This window comes from Biomphalaria glabrata, chromosome 2 (assembly GCF_947242115.1).
Source record: "Biomphalaria glabrata chromosome 2, xgBioGlab47.1, whole genome shotgun sequence".
NCBI lineage: Eukaryota > Metazoa > Mollusca > Gastropoda > Planorbidae > Biomphalaria > Biomphalaria glabrata.
In genome coordinates, this window is record NC_074712.1 from 64,320,599 (window position 1) to 64,338,490 (window position 17,892).

The 17,892-nt window shown below is 35.9% G+C and overlaps 1 protein-coding gene across 1 annotated transcript; it reads left to right on the plus strand.

The window, feature by feature from the left end:
- The first annotated feature begins 3,867 nt into the window (after positions 1–3,867).
- On the plus strand, positions 3,868–12,733 carry LOC106063470 (26S proteasome non-ATPase regulatory subunit 10-like). The gene is made up of 6 exons (XM_056021968.1): positions 3,868–4,218; positions 7,097–7,195; positions 7,778–7,924; positions 9,168–9,334; positions 11,745–11,826; positions 12,560–12,733. Exons 1-6 carry the CDS (start codon positions 4,105–4,107, stop codon positions 12,635–12,637), a joined length of 687 nt encoding a protein of 228 aa, XP_055877943.1. The 5' UTR covers positions 3,868–4,104; the 3' UTR covers positions 12,638–12,733.
- Positions 12,734–17,892: the final 5,159 nt, after the last annotated feature.

The following is a 17,892-nucleotide window of genomic DNA, read 5'->3' on the forward strand; positions in this document are numbered from 1 at the left end:
CTTGGTGTCCGAGTACAGCCGAGTGGTAATGTACTTTAGTGCCAGTCCTGGAAGCTGGAGAGAGCTTTAAAAAAAAATAAAAAATCTTTATTTAATTTTTGGTTCAGTTCTTAGGCAGTCATTAAACAAGCAAAATATACAAAGTTTAAATAAGGACAAAGACGCTTATTTACTGTCTTTTCTACAATACTGCAAGATTTATTTCCCTTATTCTTTATACAACAAAAATAACCAATTGGCTAAAAAAAAATATCCATACATATGTTGTCTTCCACAATGAATATACTGTCTTTTCTACAATACTGCAAGATTTATTTCCCTTATTCTTTATACGACAAAAATAACCAATTGGCTAAAAAAAAAATAAAGATAAAATAAATGAGAAATGGACGAGCTCTCATCCAAATCACAAGAAAGATGACGCTTACTATAAGCTATCCCGACAAGACCAACGTCTAATCTTTCGACTCAGGATCGGACACAACAGAATGCGACAACACATGCACCGGAAGCTCAAAATTGGAACCAGTGAAATCTGCCCATGTGGAGTATCACCAGAAAATGCCGACCACGTCCTCCAAAACTGCTCTCTCTACCAAGAGGCCCGTATAAGACATTGGCCCCAAATCACCCCAATAGAACTATATGGAGAGCTCCCTGATTTGGAAACCACTGCGCAGTTCATCTCATGTATTGGTCTAGTCATATGAACACTCCAACATAACAATGAGAACGATGAAGAAGAAAAAAAGAAGAATTTCCCTTATTCTTTATACAACAAAAATAACCAATTGGCTAAAACAAATATTCATACATATGTTGTCTTCCACAATGAATAATTATACAAAGTTTCAACTTGATCAGAGAATGGGAAGTGGGAGAGAAAAAACCGCGTAAACGACAGACAGACGGGATGAGTAACTTTGTAACTAGGATAGGGAAAACAAATGCTGTTGGCTGTTGCTTGTGTCACTTAATAACATCAATCAATTGTGATATGATTTATTTCTTCGGAATTTTAAACTGCTGTTTTCTGTTTAGCGAAATTCACGTGTGTTCACACGATTGTCTCGGTTCACTACGGTCCTACTCTTGTTCAATGTGTAATGTGTAATTACCATGTTTCTTTACTTTTATTTTAATAATGTAATTATCTAGCAGCTAGTCTTCTACAAGAGTCTTAGCTATCGCCCGAAACTTGATACCTCTCTTTGCTACGCTTCTGCCTTCTATTTATTTATTTAAAGGGCCTACAACTACAACTTTAATAAATGATCGTAGGGCAAACCAAAGTTGTTTTTCGCACGAGCAACACTTTTTTTTTTTTGGGGGGGGGGGGTAAATGTGAAGTAATGAAGAATGAAAATATTAGCTTTTAAATTACAAACGTGCCTTTAAAGGAGAAGATAATAATTGCGTAATAAAAAGATAAAACTAACCAAAGGTGCTAGATCTAGAATTCAAAAGCTAAAAATGTGTGTGAGTGTGATAGGGTCGTTCAATTGGAGGATTCTAATAATAGCAATAATAATAAAAGGATCGAAATTTGTAAAAGTCGGTGTGTGTGTGGATGCCGGAAGGGTATAGTGTTCGGTTGAGTATATAAATACTTCGAGATAAAGTAAAAGTGATAATATAATTCACGAATTAAAAGTAAGTAGGCCTATTGTTGTAACCCTATTCGCGACGCAATAGGGTTAACTGTGTGTGATCAGCAGACATGTGTGACACAGGCCAGTAATAAAGTTTAGCGTGAATATCGAAGGGCAACTGACAGTAGGCCTACTGGCCTGAACTTTGCAAGTGAATAGGACCCGGGTTATGGTCATCTGATCATAAGCCTGCGTGGACCAGAGACACAGGACAGCGAGTAGACCGGGACTGTTAGTCTGCCATGAAGTCGGTCCTGGTGGCGTCCTGAAGTGAATGTACGAGTCCAGGAAGAGAAAGAGACAGTAGAGTTTATTAGAGTAGTACGGTGATGTACAGTATAGCATTGTGTCATATTGGCTGTTATAATTGACCAATATTAAAGCACCAGATTATTTATGGAGCCTTGTCGTCAAGTTCTTGATGTGTTGTTGTGTGTTTAGCAGTGTTTACAGAAGGCCTGAATAGGAGAGATCGTAACAGTATGTTTGTGTCGTGGGAGGGCAATGTAAAGCGGTTGTTCCAATTGAATATTAAGTATGTGGTTGGTTAAAGTGCAGCTCTTTGAAAATTTTGGAGGGTTAAAAACACAAGGAAAGGATGTTCCATCCCTTAAACAATATAATGTATATCTTATCTTATCTTGTATGATACAGACGTTACTTCAAAAATGAAGATGATTACGTCCTACGCGTCATGCATTCAGTCATGCATATTAACCAATGACCTAAATTCTGCCAAGTCACTGTTTTTCCTGGCTAGCTCAGGCAACCCATTCCATGCTCTAATAGCACAAGTAAGAAGGAGCATTTGTATAAATTTGTCCTAGCATATGGAACGAGGAATGTGCCTTTATCTTTGTGTCTTTCAGAGTATTTTATTAAATTTTGTTTTTTGTATTTGAAGATTATGGTTCAGTGTTTTATGTTTAATTGCTACTTTACTTTTGAGTCTTCTGTCCTGAAGGCTTTTTAAATTTAGTGATTTTACTAAAGGTGTTACTCTAGTCAAATGTGAGTATTCGTTTGTTATGAATCTCACTGCTCTATCTTGTGTCTGTTCCAGTATATACATATATATTAGACCAGCCACATGAGGAGGCACAAAACCCCAGTGCAAAGCCCTCAGCCCCCTGTATGACAAAGTGGTCATCATCGAACCACAATGGACGAACTATATATATATATATATTAGACCTATATTTCAATATCTTATAGCCTATAATCTAATAAAGACAACCTGCACCAACTAAACCACTGTTACATCAGATCTGAACGTCGAAGTGGTCGTTTCCTTTCCATTAGGACTAAAATTTAAAACTTTTTTTTATCCCAATTTAGGTCACATTGTTAAAGGTTATTTGTCGTACATAGAAGTCTAATCGACCTCATTCGCCAATCGTAAACAAACAACATTTAGCCACGTGATTCTCTATCTCTTCTATACAAAGTACGTAATCCATAAAGGCTGTCACGTGATACGTTTTTTTTTCATTGTTTTATCAATATTATCACGTGACTAAATGTTGTTTGTTTACGATTATTGAATGAGGTCCATTCATAAAGCGTTGGTTGTGAGTATGTATGTCTGTATGTGTTTCGTGTGTGAATTTTGATCGTATTTGAATCTATATAGGCCTATTGTTATTGTACAGTAATTGCGCTGAGGTTGTCAATTGTAGTCAAACTGAATTTCCATTTAATTGGATCAATAAAAATTATCTTATCTTATCACAGAAGTTACTTCCAAAAAAAAAAAATTAAAAAAATTAAGTCCTATGCATTTCATGTGTCAATCTAATAGTCATGCAGGTTAATCAATGCCTAAACTCTGCTAAGCCAAAGTCGTTGGTTTTCCTGGCTGATTCAGGCAACCCATTCAATTCTCTAATGGCACTAGGGAAGAAGGAGCACTTGTATGAATTTGTTCTATCATATAGAATAAGAAACGTGCCTCTATTGAATTGAGAAGCTAATAAAGAAAAAAAAATTGTATATGGGGTGGGTGGATATGGGGCAGCTTGAGAAAAGTGGAAGTAGAATTCACTGACAAAAAGCATATATATATATATATGTAGTCTATGGAGTGTGTGTATGTCTGAATAGGGAGTGGCGTTACAAAACGGGTCATTCCGATTCAAGTGTGTACAAATGGGGGTCGGAGGGGTACAGAGCACATAATGCCACATATCCCAGGAGTAGGAACCAATCAACGGGCGTAGCTGGTGCATTAATGCTAGTGAATCATTAAGATGTCTATGGTCTATATCTAGATTAATAATAATAAGGCAGCGCAGATAAGGTCGAAAATTGGGACGGCTACATGGTCGTTCAGTATGCTTGCCAAGGACAGACACCATGGGACAGACGTAGACGGCAAAAGAAAATATCTAGAATAGAGTAGCTATTTTTACAGTTCACAATTTTAAAACACAATAGCGTCATCACAACAATAATGGCGGCAACATCAACCGCAGATGAAATTTGTAAATATGCTTACGAAGGAAATTTGGCATCATTAAGATTCAAACTTGATGGAAATAAAGAGTTAGCAACGAAAAAAGACACAGTAAGTTTTGAGCTAGACCTAGATCTAGAATTCTAGAACATGGAACTTCATTATTAATTAATCAAAGGCTGATGACACTGATGTGATGATTATCATTGTCACTGTCGTCACTGTGACTGTGACTGTCACTGACTGTGAGATTGTGATTCACTGATTGTAGATCTGTTTTAAAGTGTTTATCATTTCATTATCATTATGATGATTATGTGATTTGATCATCATTTCTGATCAGGGCTTCAGGCAGAACTGCCAGAAGCACTGCCACTGGACAGGAGTCAGGTGTGAGGAGGGGTCCAGAGCCTTTTTGTGTATTATTATTATAATAATTGTATGACTGGAGACACTGGCCATAGAGTTGATAGAGTGGATTCATGATAATGATTCAGTTCAGTATTTTAATAATATTAATATTTACTTAGAATTTAGAGTCAGACTTAGATCTAGACTTACTCACTTATATTTTTTACTTATAAATTAGTTACTGCTGTTATTTCACTGCTGTTATTACTGATACTAGTGATAGTGATAGTGTCAATAACTATAATAGTGATAGGGAGAGAACTTACAAACTTCTAGATCTAATAACTAGATTCTAATACTATAGTAATAATTAGTAATCCTAAATAGTCTAAATATAATTTATAGATGGATTCATTCAAATCAACAACAATCATTTACAATGGTCTTCTTATAATATAAATATAAGTTTACATAGATCTAGATTCTAGATCTATATAATATATATATAAATATATACAATATACACTAATATATATATACACTAATATACTTAATACTGTTACTTCAAAAAAGATGATGATTACGTCCTATGTGTTATGCATCTAGTCATGCATGTTTACCAATGGCTTAAATTCTGCCAAGTCACTGGTTTTCCTGGCTGGCTCAGGCAACCCATTCCATATGCTCTAATTGCACAACTAGGAGCATGTGTACACATTTGTCCTAGATCTAGCATATGGTCAACAGTAAACTCATGTGTATGCAAGTTCAAGGAAAGTGACTGAACAGTCTTTAGGCCCGCTAGCTACTGAATTATATTTATACTCTTTCTGATTTACATAAATGATAAATATGGCCTAGGACTAGATCTACCTAACTGCATTAATTCATGAGTGAAAATTAGGTTATTTGCAGATGATTGCATAATTAATTATATGATAATATTATTAATATATCTTAAAAAAAAAAAAAAACAAGATTATATGCCTACTGATAACTGAAATCTTTACAAAGAGAATTAGAATTATAGAAATAGGAACTAAATTGGAGCATGCCTTTCCACTCAGAATTTATTAATTTAGAGTAACAAAAAATGCTAAAACAATAAAAACTACTTAGATCTTTATTATAAATCGTATTCACAGTAAACCACTAAAAACTCAAAAAGATCTAGATGTTTTTAAAAATTATGATGGAATCCCCATACTGACTAAATTTTTAAAAAATCAAGACAAAGCATTAGGGTTTATTAAAAGAAATGAAAAAAAATTTTTACAAATCAAACCAGAACATAAAACTAAAATACTATTTAATTTAACTTTGGTTAAGCCAATATTAAATTAAATGGGTCCTCTGATTGGGACTCAAGGAAACAAAGAAACTTGAGCAGATGCCAAATAAAGCTGTGAGATTTATAACAAACGAACATGTAATATGCATTTTATTAGAGTAACACCTTTAGTAAAATCACTTAGAACTTTTAGACCCTTTTCACTGATTAACATCCATTTAACTAGATTGACACATTGATACCGGTAAGACATTTATTTGTCTTCTCTTTTTAAGTAATGTCTGTAATTTATAAGATAAAAAATAATTATTATAATAATTAAGTTAAATTTATTAAATAGCGCTGTTAACAACGTTATATTTAAATACAGGCTAAAGGCACAATGATAACATTATAGATATAAATCATACACTAACAGATTAAAAACACAAGAGTCAAAATGATAGACTAAATCTAAAAAGTTTTGAACAGATATATCTAGGTCTTACTATTCTTCTTAAATGTAGTGAAACTTTGCTGAGCTAGATGGGGAGCGAGTTCCAAACCTTTGGACACTTTTGTTCTTGCACTGAAAAAGCCTGCAACAACTGATACTGATACTTTGATAAACATCTAGACTTTGATAAACATCTAGACTATCTAGAGTGATTTTCAATCATCAGATAATACTTGATCTTAAATCAATGACGTAGACCCCTTTGGAAGTCTTCATAGACTTTATGAATCAATGACTTAGATCTTTATATCTGGTAGATTTTATTTCATATATCTATCTATTTTTTTTTCATTGTAGTCATTTCTTTAATATTTTTTAAAATCAGAACTTAGTCTCAAAATAGTTTGAAGAAGAATAATGTATTATGTTACTGTAAAGGAGTCATTTATTTTTCAATAAGGATGTTATTGGTTTTTATTTGGCATTACAGTCATAGGTCTATTTTAGGAGGGCATCTTGGCACCAGACCTTTTGAAGCTAATTTCTTAGATAAATGATATTGTTAATTTAATAGTGTTTTTCATCCTTTTTTATACATGTTTGAGTTTGCATGTGTGTTTGTGTACAAATTAGGAATTAATGTGTGGAGCAGTTTATTTTTTAAATTAGATTTAGGAATGAAAGAAAATTGTAAAATGTCGCATACTTTTAGGTCCCTAGAAAAATGTAGACCCAGGATTAATTCCTGGTGATCATAGTGGCAGTCATTAGGAATAGCTCTATTCAGTTGAACATTTGAGTGTGAATTTTAATATCATTTTTATAACTTTTTTTTTTTTTTTTTTTTGTATATATCTCTAATGAATATGATACCATTATGCCTGTACATTGTCTGTTTTTTTTATTACCAGAGTGGACGTACTCCATTGCACTGGGCTGCTTCTGGGGGTAGGACTGATGTTGCAGAGTATCTTTTGTCACTGGATATTCCGGTGGATGAGAGAGATGAGGTCAGTGTACAGAATTATCATACAATTAACTCATACTAAACCAGGGGTCTAAAAGTATCAAAATTAGCTTAGTAAAATATAAAAGCAGATTTTATTAATAGGAAATCTGTAATACATGTAGGGAGGGTGTGTGTATTTGTGAAGTATTTAAATTTTAAAATCATTAAAATCCTTTCACATTAGAGCTTTGTGTCAGGATTTTGTGATTTTACCATCACAAAAGAGATACAAGACACCGATAGCAAAGACAAACAGACACAAACACTCTTTTGTTCCCCTGGCAATCAAATCATTAAATAAGAACAATTTGGTATAAACTTTGTCACATGTAAATTATGAGTGAGTCTGGTGTGAATGTACACTTTGGTTTCTTATAGTTATAAGTTTTTTGTTTGGTGTAAGGCACAAATTGTAAGACTAATTTCCATACGGACAATAAAGATTATTATTATTATTATTATATTATTATTATATTGAAAGTATGTCCATGATTGTGAGCTTATAGTATTCTTAGCAAGTAGTGTTGTATGGACCTAAACACCTTACCGTAATTTATGCATTGTATTGGTTTTGTCTGTTCAGACACAGTGGACTCCACTCATCATTGCCTCATCCGCTGGTAGAGTTCAAATAGTGCATGACCTAATTGCATGCGGAGCGCAAGTGAATGCCGTCAATAGCACGGGTCAAAGTTCACTGCACTATGCAGCATCGAAAGGCTGGATGGAGGTAAGTTTGTGTCTTTAGTTGTGTCCAGGTCACTTGCTTGGAAAGCAAGCAAGTGAACCAGTCTTGTTGCAGACGTTTGAATGAATACAACTGTCACAGTCCAGTGTCAGGCCTAGACCACTCTATGAAAAGTTAGAACAGAAAATAATCAAATTTTTTAAAGAACTGCAGAGAATAGTTGATGAAACCACATGAAACAGGATTTTATCATTGCAATAGGAGTTAGGTTGTTGTCATTACAATAATCTAATTAAAGCTTATAAAAATATGTTTTAGGTAAGATTGCCTATTAATTAATCAACACTTGAGTGCATACACCACCAGTTACTCATATACTACCAGATGTCTTTCTTTGTTATTGTGATAAAGCAGTTTGTTAGATAAACAGGAAGATACTGTTTTTTTTTATTATTTTTTTTTTTTTTTTAAGACATGATTAGGTATTAGAGCTAGCATTGTAGTCTTTTTATCTGATTTATTTGATTTCATTAAGGTTATTGGTTTTTATTTGGCTTTACAGTCATAGGTCCATTATAGGTCATTATATGACGGCATTCTTCAATCATCATTATGTCCTTTTGGCGCCAGACCTATTGACGCTAATGTCTTAGATAAATAATATATTGTTATAAACCTGGTGGTGGCACAGATGGGGGTAGTGGTGTGTGTGTAGTCAGCCGACGCAAATCGCCCCAGTCCAGCGCAGGACGAGCGGTCAACTGTGACCAGTGACAGTACACGCCAGTTCGGCAACGACCTGTGTGTAAACATTACGCACGCAAGTCACGGCGATTGTGATCATTCTGAGTTGTCAAGAACGTTCCATCCGATTCTAGAAGGCCAGTAGAGACCCTATATAAGAGCGAGTGGAGCACTGAGTTGTCAGGTTCTTTAAGTTCGTTGTGTCGTGTGGTGCAGTTTGAAGAGAGCCTGGATAGTAGGGAGATTCGTAACAATATGTTTATTTAAATATACATGTTTCAGTTTTGCATGTGTGTTTGTGTACAAATTATGAATTAATGTGTGGAGCAGTTCTTTTTAAATTAGATTTAGGAATGAAAGAAATTTGTCAAATGTTGCATACTTTTGGGTCCCTAGAAAAATGTAGACCTAGATTTAGTTCCTGTTGATCATAGTGGCAGTCATTAGGAATAATTCTATCAGTTGAACATTTGGGTGTGAGCTTTTTATGCATCGTTGTAACTTAATACTTTTATTCTCTAACTCACCTTTTTCCTTTCAGATTTGCGAGATGTTAATTAAGAATGGAGTAGATATTGACTGTGTTGATTCACTGGGCCACACACCTCTCCATAGAGCTGCCAGCAAAGGCAACTTAGCTGTTGTGCAACTTCTCCTTTCATCTGAAGCTAAGCTAGATTTAAGAGATAATACAGGATGCACTCCTTTGTAAGTTGTAGAAACAGGATACAGAATTTTCAGTTATAGAAGCATGATATAGAATTTAGTCCATCGTAAGTTATAGAATCATTTTTACATGGATGAGCTCCATTGTTAGTTATAGCAGACCTGCCTACCGTTACGCAAAATGCGTATTCGTTACGCAAAATCTCCCAAAAATGACCGCCAGTACGCAAATACGCATTTAACCCGTCGCGTTACGCATTTCGTATGCTTTTTTTTTCTCCTCTCTAGACTAGCTTACAAGCGGTCACGGAGGTCACGCTAAGCCCACCTGTGGGGAGAGGGGCGAAACAGAAAAGGTGGGGTGAACACAATGTGCCCAGATCTATACGTTGATTGGTACTTAATAGCAATTAGATGTCTAGAAATGAAGAACGAGAGAGTGAGGGAGTGGCGGGCTGGTACCAGGTTGGTACCGTCAGTTAGCTGATACACCAACGTGACTTTTTTTTTTTTTGTAAGTTCATGAGTAGAAATTAATTATGCTGGTGCATTCCTGATTCTCGTATTCATTTGTATAGAAAATAAAATCGAAGAGCTATCGATTCAAAACACATTGAGTGACACTGTAGATATCTAGTCTAGATCTGGATTCTAGATCTAGAATCTAGATAACTTGTTATACAGGAATAGTTTAGCTCGAGTCTAGCTAGTCATTACGTTATGATTCTCTACATTACCCTACAAACTAGTTATAGATCTAGATCTAGTATGATTTAGAATTTAGATTGACTAGATCTAGATCGATAACATCTACTACCATCTAGTCTAGATCTAGACTAGATTCTTAGTCTTAGTATAGAATAGATCAAGTATGAAGGTAGGCCTACGAAAGTTTGGATCTAGCGGATCCACGGCACCGGTAACACTTTTGAGCCCAGATCTAGAGTAGATTATATTCATTATATAGACATAAATCTAGTCTAGATATCATCTCTATTGATCTAGATTTAGATTGTAGATCTAATCATGACATCTAATATTATATATATATATATATATATATATATATGACAAAATAGAGGATCACGTAAGTGTTACGCATTCTGGTGCCAAAATACGCATTTTGACCGTATGTGTTACGCATTTGGACTTTTTTTTGGTAGGCAGGTCTGTTATAGAAACATGTTACAGGATGAACACCATTGTAAACTTTAAATTGACAGCATATTTATGTTTGTTTCATAAGTTTTGGATGTTCATTCATTAATCAATTTTGTTATGCCAAAGTTCAAATCTCCTGTAGGATTGCAAGGGATGGAAGTGGCGAGGGTTTGTGCCATTGTGATGAACATTTGACTATTTGCCTCCCTTGAAATGAAAGTAGTGCCTGTTGGTTAAGCCCCTTATCTTGGCTGCACTTTTTGTCTGACACTCCCAAATAGAAACTTATTTGTCAAGATTGTCCTTTGGAGCTATGCCAGAGGCTGTCCACCACTAGAAAGCCTATTTTTACTCAATATTCCATCACTAACATGTGTGGTCTGCTAACAGGAAAATGATTGACTTGTTTTATCCCTGCCTTGTGCTATAAACTTTTTTTTTTCTAGATAACATCCCACCAGGGGTCCATTGTATTTTCCCTTTTGACCTTTTCATATGGTCTTTATGGACATTTCCATCCAGATTGCTTGTTGAAGCTAATAAACATGACTAAATAATCTGCTTTTATTCTCATTCTTCATTGTTCTAGTTCGAAACATATTTCTGTTCTTGATGATAACCAAATCTCCTTGAGATGTTAACATTTTTGTCTTGCCTTAGTTTTCTTGTTAACTGGCCAGTTGAGGGGAAGAGGGTCTGGTAATAAAACTTAAACCCTCTGAACTTTATTATTCACTATCTGTCTGTCAAGTCGTCTGTATATCTCTGGCTCTCACAGATCTGTTGTCATCTGTTCCCTGTTGTTTGATCTACTTCTATGACTACCATCTTCTCCACTTTCTTTCTTGTCCAACTCTTTTGAACCTGTGATTCACTGGTTGTCTGTTGTTATGATCAGAGGTTGGAAATGAACAGTGTGGTGCAAATTCTTTGTGAATAGGTTGACTAAGGGAGAGTCTTTCTGAGAATTAGGATTTCACTGTTATTATAATGTTCTAAATGAAATTGTCTAGCCAGTCGATGTAGTGTAATGGACTAAATCATTTTGTCCATGTGGAGTCTCATGGTCCAAACTGTTGTACTAAGTAGATGCCTTAAGTCATTTCAATTTAGCTTTTTGTTATAGTTCTGCAATAGCTCAGTTTAATGAAGACTTTCTTTTACATTCACTGATGTTTTATAGTTTAATTTTCAGGAGACTTAGACTCTTTTTGGAGAAAATAGTTGATGCAAAAGTTAGCAAAGATTGTGCCAATAATTGTTTGAAATGAATTAACTTTTATCTTAACAGACATTTGGCTTGTGAAGATGATAAGGGAGAAGTTGCCAGACTGCTCATCAAACATGGAGCCAAAATAGATATAAGAAATAATGTAAATATATTTTATTTCTTTTTAGATAGAAATCTTTTTTTCTTTATACTGTTGCCATGACCTATATAGATGTGCAATAAGCATAAAACACATTGTATTTTAAGTATTTGTGTCCACAATTTTGCCACTTGCCTGTTGGACTCTTTACAACTAAGCAAGCATTTGCAGTTAATATTTCCTTAAGTATTACTGTACATATTAATGCGGGAATCAAAATATTTGAAGGTTCATAAAGTAAGGCAATAATTCATTCCTAGTTTTAAGGGATGAATATACATTGACATTTAACATATAACAGCAGCACTTGGGTAAATAATTGATTGAATTGAATGTGATTTAAACATATATAATCTCTAATGAGGACTTGAGCCATGAACTTTCTTAAGTGGCCACTCCATATTGCCTCGTAGTGACCAACTACCTGGTTAACATCTGACTTGACTATCCAAGTTCCCAAAAAAGAACCTTTCAAGTCAGTAGAGTTGCCTGGGTCTATTTTGTCAGGCAGGGTCACATTGTTCATCATTTATGTTTCACTCGTTTCAATTGGCTGATCCTCGCTTCAGTTACTCCCCTTGTAGTAGCATTTGAAGTTGAGGAATGTGCAAGTGAAATAAAAATAAATAATTTTTTTTTTTTGACTAAATAAAGTGTATAAATGTTTAGTCTGTGTTAATATATCATTAGTTATTTATAAAAGAGCCATCTAATTTTATGCCATTATTTTGCTTAGGACAAGAAAACAGCTTTCGAATTGGCGCCTAAAACCTTGAAACATAACTTGGAAAACAGCTTCCAGCATATCAGATAGGGGAGACATCTTGAATCAGAGGATCATCCGGCAATGTTGTTGTTGATTTTTTTTAATGTCAAGAACTTTATATTAAAGTCAAAGTATTGCATCACACCTTCAACTTTTGTGTAGTTTTTGTTAAGGAGCAAAGAAAAGAATTGTTAGCTATTTGTGTTTTTTTTTCTATATATATATATATATATATATATAATTCTCTTCACAAGAAGAAGTAAAGGAAAGATCCCTCTTTAATTTCTGCAAGTTGGAGGAACTAGAGTTACCCTACAAAAAAAAAAGGAGGGGGGAGAACAAGTAGTATTCACCCGCCACAAAATAGCAGGGCCGGGCTTAACCATTGTGACCAAGAAGTCATGGAAAGATCACTCTTTTTATTTGTACCCCACGTAATTTTAGTGGCGAAAAAAAGAGGTGGGGGAGGAGAACAAGTATTTTACTCTGTATTCACCCATCAACTAGTAATAATAATAAGCTTGTCTTCGAGTCCCAATATTAATGAGGAATGCAGTCCCAGCTTTTCTATAGCACCCAATAAAAAAAGGAAATCAACTAAACTGCAAGCCTGCTGTACTCCTTCCCACACTTTTATTTGCTTCAGGTTCCTGGACCTTGTATTCCACATCAAAAAGTTGAACTTCCAACTTCACCCCTTGTGACAAATCATCAGGTGAATTGGTTTAACCACAGACTGAAAATCTAAATATCACAAATGAACAGTAACCATGCCATCGCAAAAAGGTCCCAATTACAATAGGGTGGTCATGCTGCTTTACAATCACAACCCCACCCTGTAACATTTTTTATGGGGAGATGTACGTTGAAAAGAGCTTTTAAGGGAGTCAACACAAGAAAACAAAGATACTCTCAAGGAATGTGAGCTGAACACTCCTGACTAGAAGATGCTAGCCCTTGATCTCTCATGGAGTGTAGCCTTTAAACTAAAGAGGAAGATCCTTGAGACTTTTTACGGCGCGACTATACAAAATCTGCTAACATACGGAATAACTTGTTGGCAAGGCAACGCCTCATCTAAACTGTTGCGACGTTTAGAAAACATCATTAAAAAAGCATCAAAAATTACACTCACAACATTACCACATTTAAAGGAACTTTTTGAACAAACGTGCCTAAAAAAAATCGAAAAAATCTTGGAAGACAACGGCCACCCGCTCCATCAGAACTACGTCAGGTCGCCGCAAAGTGGAGCGACTGCTGTCAATCAAAACAAGAACGGACCGGTACAAAAATTCGTTCGAACCTCACTCGGTCAGACTCTGTCACCGCCACTCATTGATCAGGGAACATGAAATGCACCAAGATACCTATGTGTAGTTGCCAAATGAACTCTTTATGTTGTCTGTTGTATTTATGTGTATTTTTTCTGTTGTGTTGTCTTTATATGAGAAAAGAGTCCTTGTAATCACAACAAATTTCCGTAAGGATCAATAAAGCAGTCTTAGTCTTAGTCTTTAATGTCAGTTTATGAAGCTGAAGAAAACAGCCATCAACCTAGAACTGGGAGCAAAAACAAAAGCAGGAAACACTGAAACAACAGTCTTTGTGTGCACTAAGCTTTTCAAAGCAAAGATTGGACTTCAGAGCCATCTTTGAGTTCATAGGAAATGAGAAAGTGCTCACCAAGTTCCTTGTGTTTTGTTTTTTATAACACCTATTAAATAGGTGTTAAGTTTATTTTATCAGAGTCAGTTCATAGCAAGATCACTTCCCGAAAACTTGCATCCCTAATTTTTGCCCTTTAAATCAACTATTTTGATTCTACGTGTCTTAATGAAAATCCACTATTCTAGTATTAGATAATAGGAAAACAGTCGAGGTCAGGTTGTATTAGTAAGTGGTTTTTTGCAACGCTCACGTGTAATATTTTCCGTCCAAAACAATGCTTGTTTCACAACTAGACAATCATATTTTCCTAAAACGTAAATACAAGGGAAGTAATCAAACTAAGACGAAGGAAAAAAAAAAAGGAATGGAAGCATTACGTATAAAAATGACTTTTTTTCTTCTTCTATGTATGTAGTAAATTACCTAATATCACACTTCAGAGAGATTTGCCAATATGATTCTTTACAGTTAATGTTATTTAACCTTGGTTAGGCCAATAATAGAATATGCATCCTCCGTTTGGGACCCCTTAACTCAAGATAACATTAAGAAACTGGAACAGACACAAAATAGAGCAGTGAGATTCATAACAAACGAATATTCACACTTAACCAGAGTAACACCTTTAGTAAAAGCACTAAATTTAGAAAGCCTTCAGGACAGAAGACTCAAAAGTAAAGTAGCAATTATACATATTCACACTTAACCAGAGTAACACCTTTAGTAAAAGCACTAAATTTAGAAAGCCTTCAGGACAGAAGACTCAAAAGTAAAGTAGCAATTATACATAAACACTGAACCATAATTTTCAAATACAAAAACAAAATTTAATAAAATACTCCGAAAGACACAAAGGTAAAGGCACATTCCTCGTCCCATATGCTAGGACAAATTTGTACAAATACTCCTTCTTCCCTAGTGCTATTAGAGCATGGAATGAGTTGCCTGAGCTAGCCAAGAAAACCAGTTACTTGGCAGAATTTAAGTCATTGGTTAATATGCATGACTAAATGCATGACGCGTAGGACGTAATCATCTTCTTTTTTGAAGTAACGTCTGTATTATATAAGATAAGATAAAACAATCTCTAGCTTATTCAGTTTACAATAAACAATGTTGATATATTGTCATGAATGGTAATGTTCTACTTTCACATAGTGGGCTACATGTCATTCCATTAGCATTACATTCAGTATCGTTAGGATTTTGTCCCTTTAGAAGTGTTCTATCTGTTGGCAGCGATTTGTCCTTCTCATGGTCATGTCTTTATTGACGGTCCTATTTTGATGGTACTTCAACAACCAATAATTTACTGCACAACCCACAAACAATACCTTTTAACTGTCCACTAGTCTGTTGGGGCACCACACACGATCGACCGTCTTTCTCTATTTCTCTTTTTCCAGGATTAGTTTCTTCCATAGACCGTCCATTCCTTAATGTTGCCCCCGCCCCTTTTCCAATCGCTTCCTTTGGCTGACCCTCCTTCTTTTCCCTGTAAGCTTACCGTGATAAAATTTCGGATTCCCAAGAATCATTATGTAGCATCTCAGTTTTATGGCAAGTATTTTCCTTTCTAATTCTGCGTTAAAATGTAAAGGTTTGACATGTTTCGGATGTTCCTTCAGAGTTGAAGATAATTAACTTCCTAGTTCAAACCTCCTGCAGGAGGACTGGGGATGGAAGCGACCAGGGTTTGAACCCGGGACCATCGCGATGTCCGAACGACAGTCCAGCGCGCATTTTGTACGGCCAGGAAGCCAGTTATCCAGGATTGACACGCCTACAGGAATGCCGCCATGACCCAGTAGATCGTCAGTCTGATTTATTGTGCTCAGAGCTATGCTCTTGTCTTTTCAACTAGTCTTGAACTTCGCAAGTGCTGCTGTAGGCTGTTCAGTTCTGCCCAGTAATTCAGGTCTGGTTCATTCATCTGAGATGATAGCTATTTATTTGAAGCTTATGTCACTTGTAAGTTTTGTGCCTCCTATCCTGATGTCTAAGGTATAGCCGAGCTCGCTGTTGTCATTCTGTGTGTTGTTGTTTTTTCGGCATTGATTTGCATGTGGAAGTCTTGTCTGTGGGCATCACCAAGTCAGTTTAGTTTTTACTCTGTTCCTGCCTGGCCATCTATGTCCTCAGCAAAGCGCAAGTTAGTCATTTTTCACATGCTATTGTTTTATGGCCATATTACCCTGGGCATGCTACCCTGCCTCATAGTGGCACCCGGGTGGAAACGATCGTAGGAGGAAACGATTAGGCTAAAGAGTAGCAAAACAAGACTCCTGTGGGGGTGCCTAAAGGGGTGCGAGAGCATCCTCATTGCACTGCGCGGAGTTGTAAAAAAGCTCCCACAACCTTGTCACAATCCAGGCGCTGTTCCTGAAGGGGCCGTTACATAAACGGCGTGTCCCGCACGGTTAGCCTGGTATAGAAAAGGAAAATGGCAGGGGTCTTAGTGTACGCTGCCTCTTGCCGCGAGTCTGACCCACCCGCCAGACAGAACAGTGTATACTGTTCTCATTCAGGCTGGTGAGAGATAGCTCTTGTTCACTTTTGCTGGCCTAGAGTTCCAAGAGCCGAAGGCTCAACTCTACCTGACAGTTTAAGAAGAAGAATGGCCATATTACAAGATCCCCAGGGCTACAAAAGACTTTCGTTCAGGAAATAGTGCTAGGAAAAAGAAGAAGAGGCAGACAGAGAAAGCGATGATAAGACAACATACAAGAATGTACAGGCCTGTCAATAAAAGAGATCCTCTATCCAGGGCTAAAGAAAGTAAGGAATGGAGAAGACGGTCAACTGATCATATGTGGTGCCCAAACGGCTCAACTCACTTAGCAATAGGTGATGGTGTAGGAACGCTTACTGTACAGCGTAACCTGTAAGGGCAAGCTAAAAAGTGTTAGTGAAAGTAGGCAGCTTTGTATTACTTCAGCTGTGGTTTTGAACCAAAGCCCAATGTTGAACTGGTGGCCTGGACACGCAATAAGGCACCTGGGATTCCCTCCATCAACTAGAGATCATATAATAAGATTGATTAAATTGGAGGATTTATTTCAATACCATTCGGTAAGCCCTTTATTTTTTCGCAAATAATTTCTTGAATTTTCCCGGAACGATGTCGTATCCAGACCACCTTTCTACAAAAAAAAATCTACTTGTTATTTAATGTTACGAAACTGTCTCGGTGAAGTTGTGTGTATACAGAACGTCTGCAGAGGTGATAACAAATGACAGCGTAATCTCCCCTTGTTATTACATTCCTGTTGATTTGTTTAGCGATAACTCGGGTGATATCTTTCCTTCACAGATGTTAGCATATGTACAAACGAGTCTTGGAAATTAGCACACACACACACACACAAATGTTAACAGATTAAAAGTTGTCATTTTCTTGGTATTAATAATATATTTATTAACAAGCTTATATATTTTTTGTAGACCCAACACTCAAGTATTATCTTTTAAATTACAGACGTTCCAACAGAAGAAAATATAGGCCTAAGACCTAATTACTTCCTATTGGCATCAAAGAGTTAATCTAGTCTTGCTTGTTAATAGAGACAAACTCTTTTCTGGATTTCAAATTTGAAAACGTATCAATCAGTAAACAATTAATGTTTTGAAAG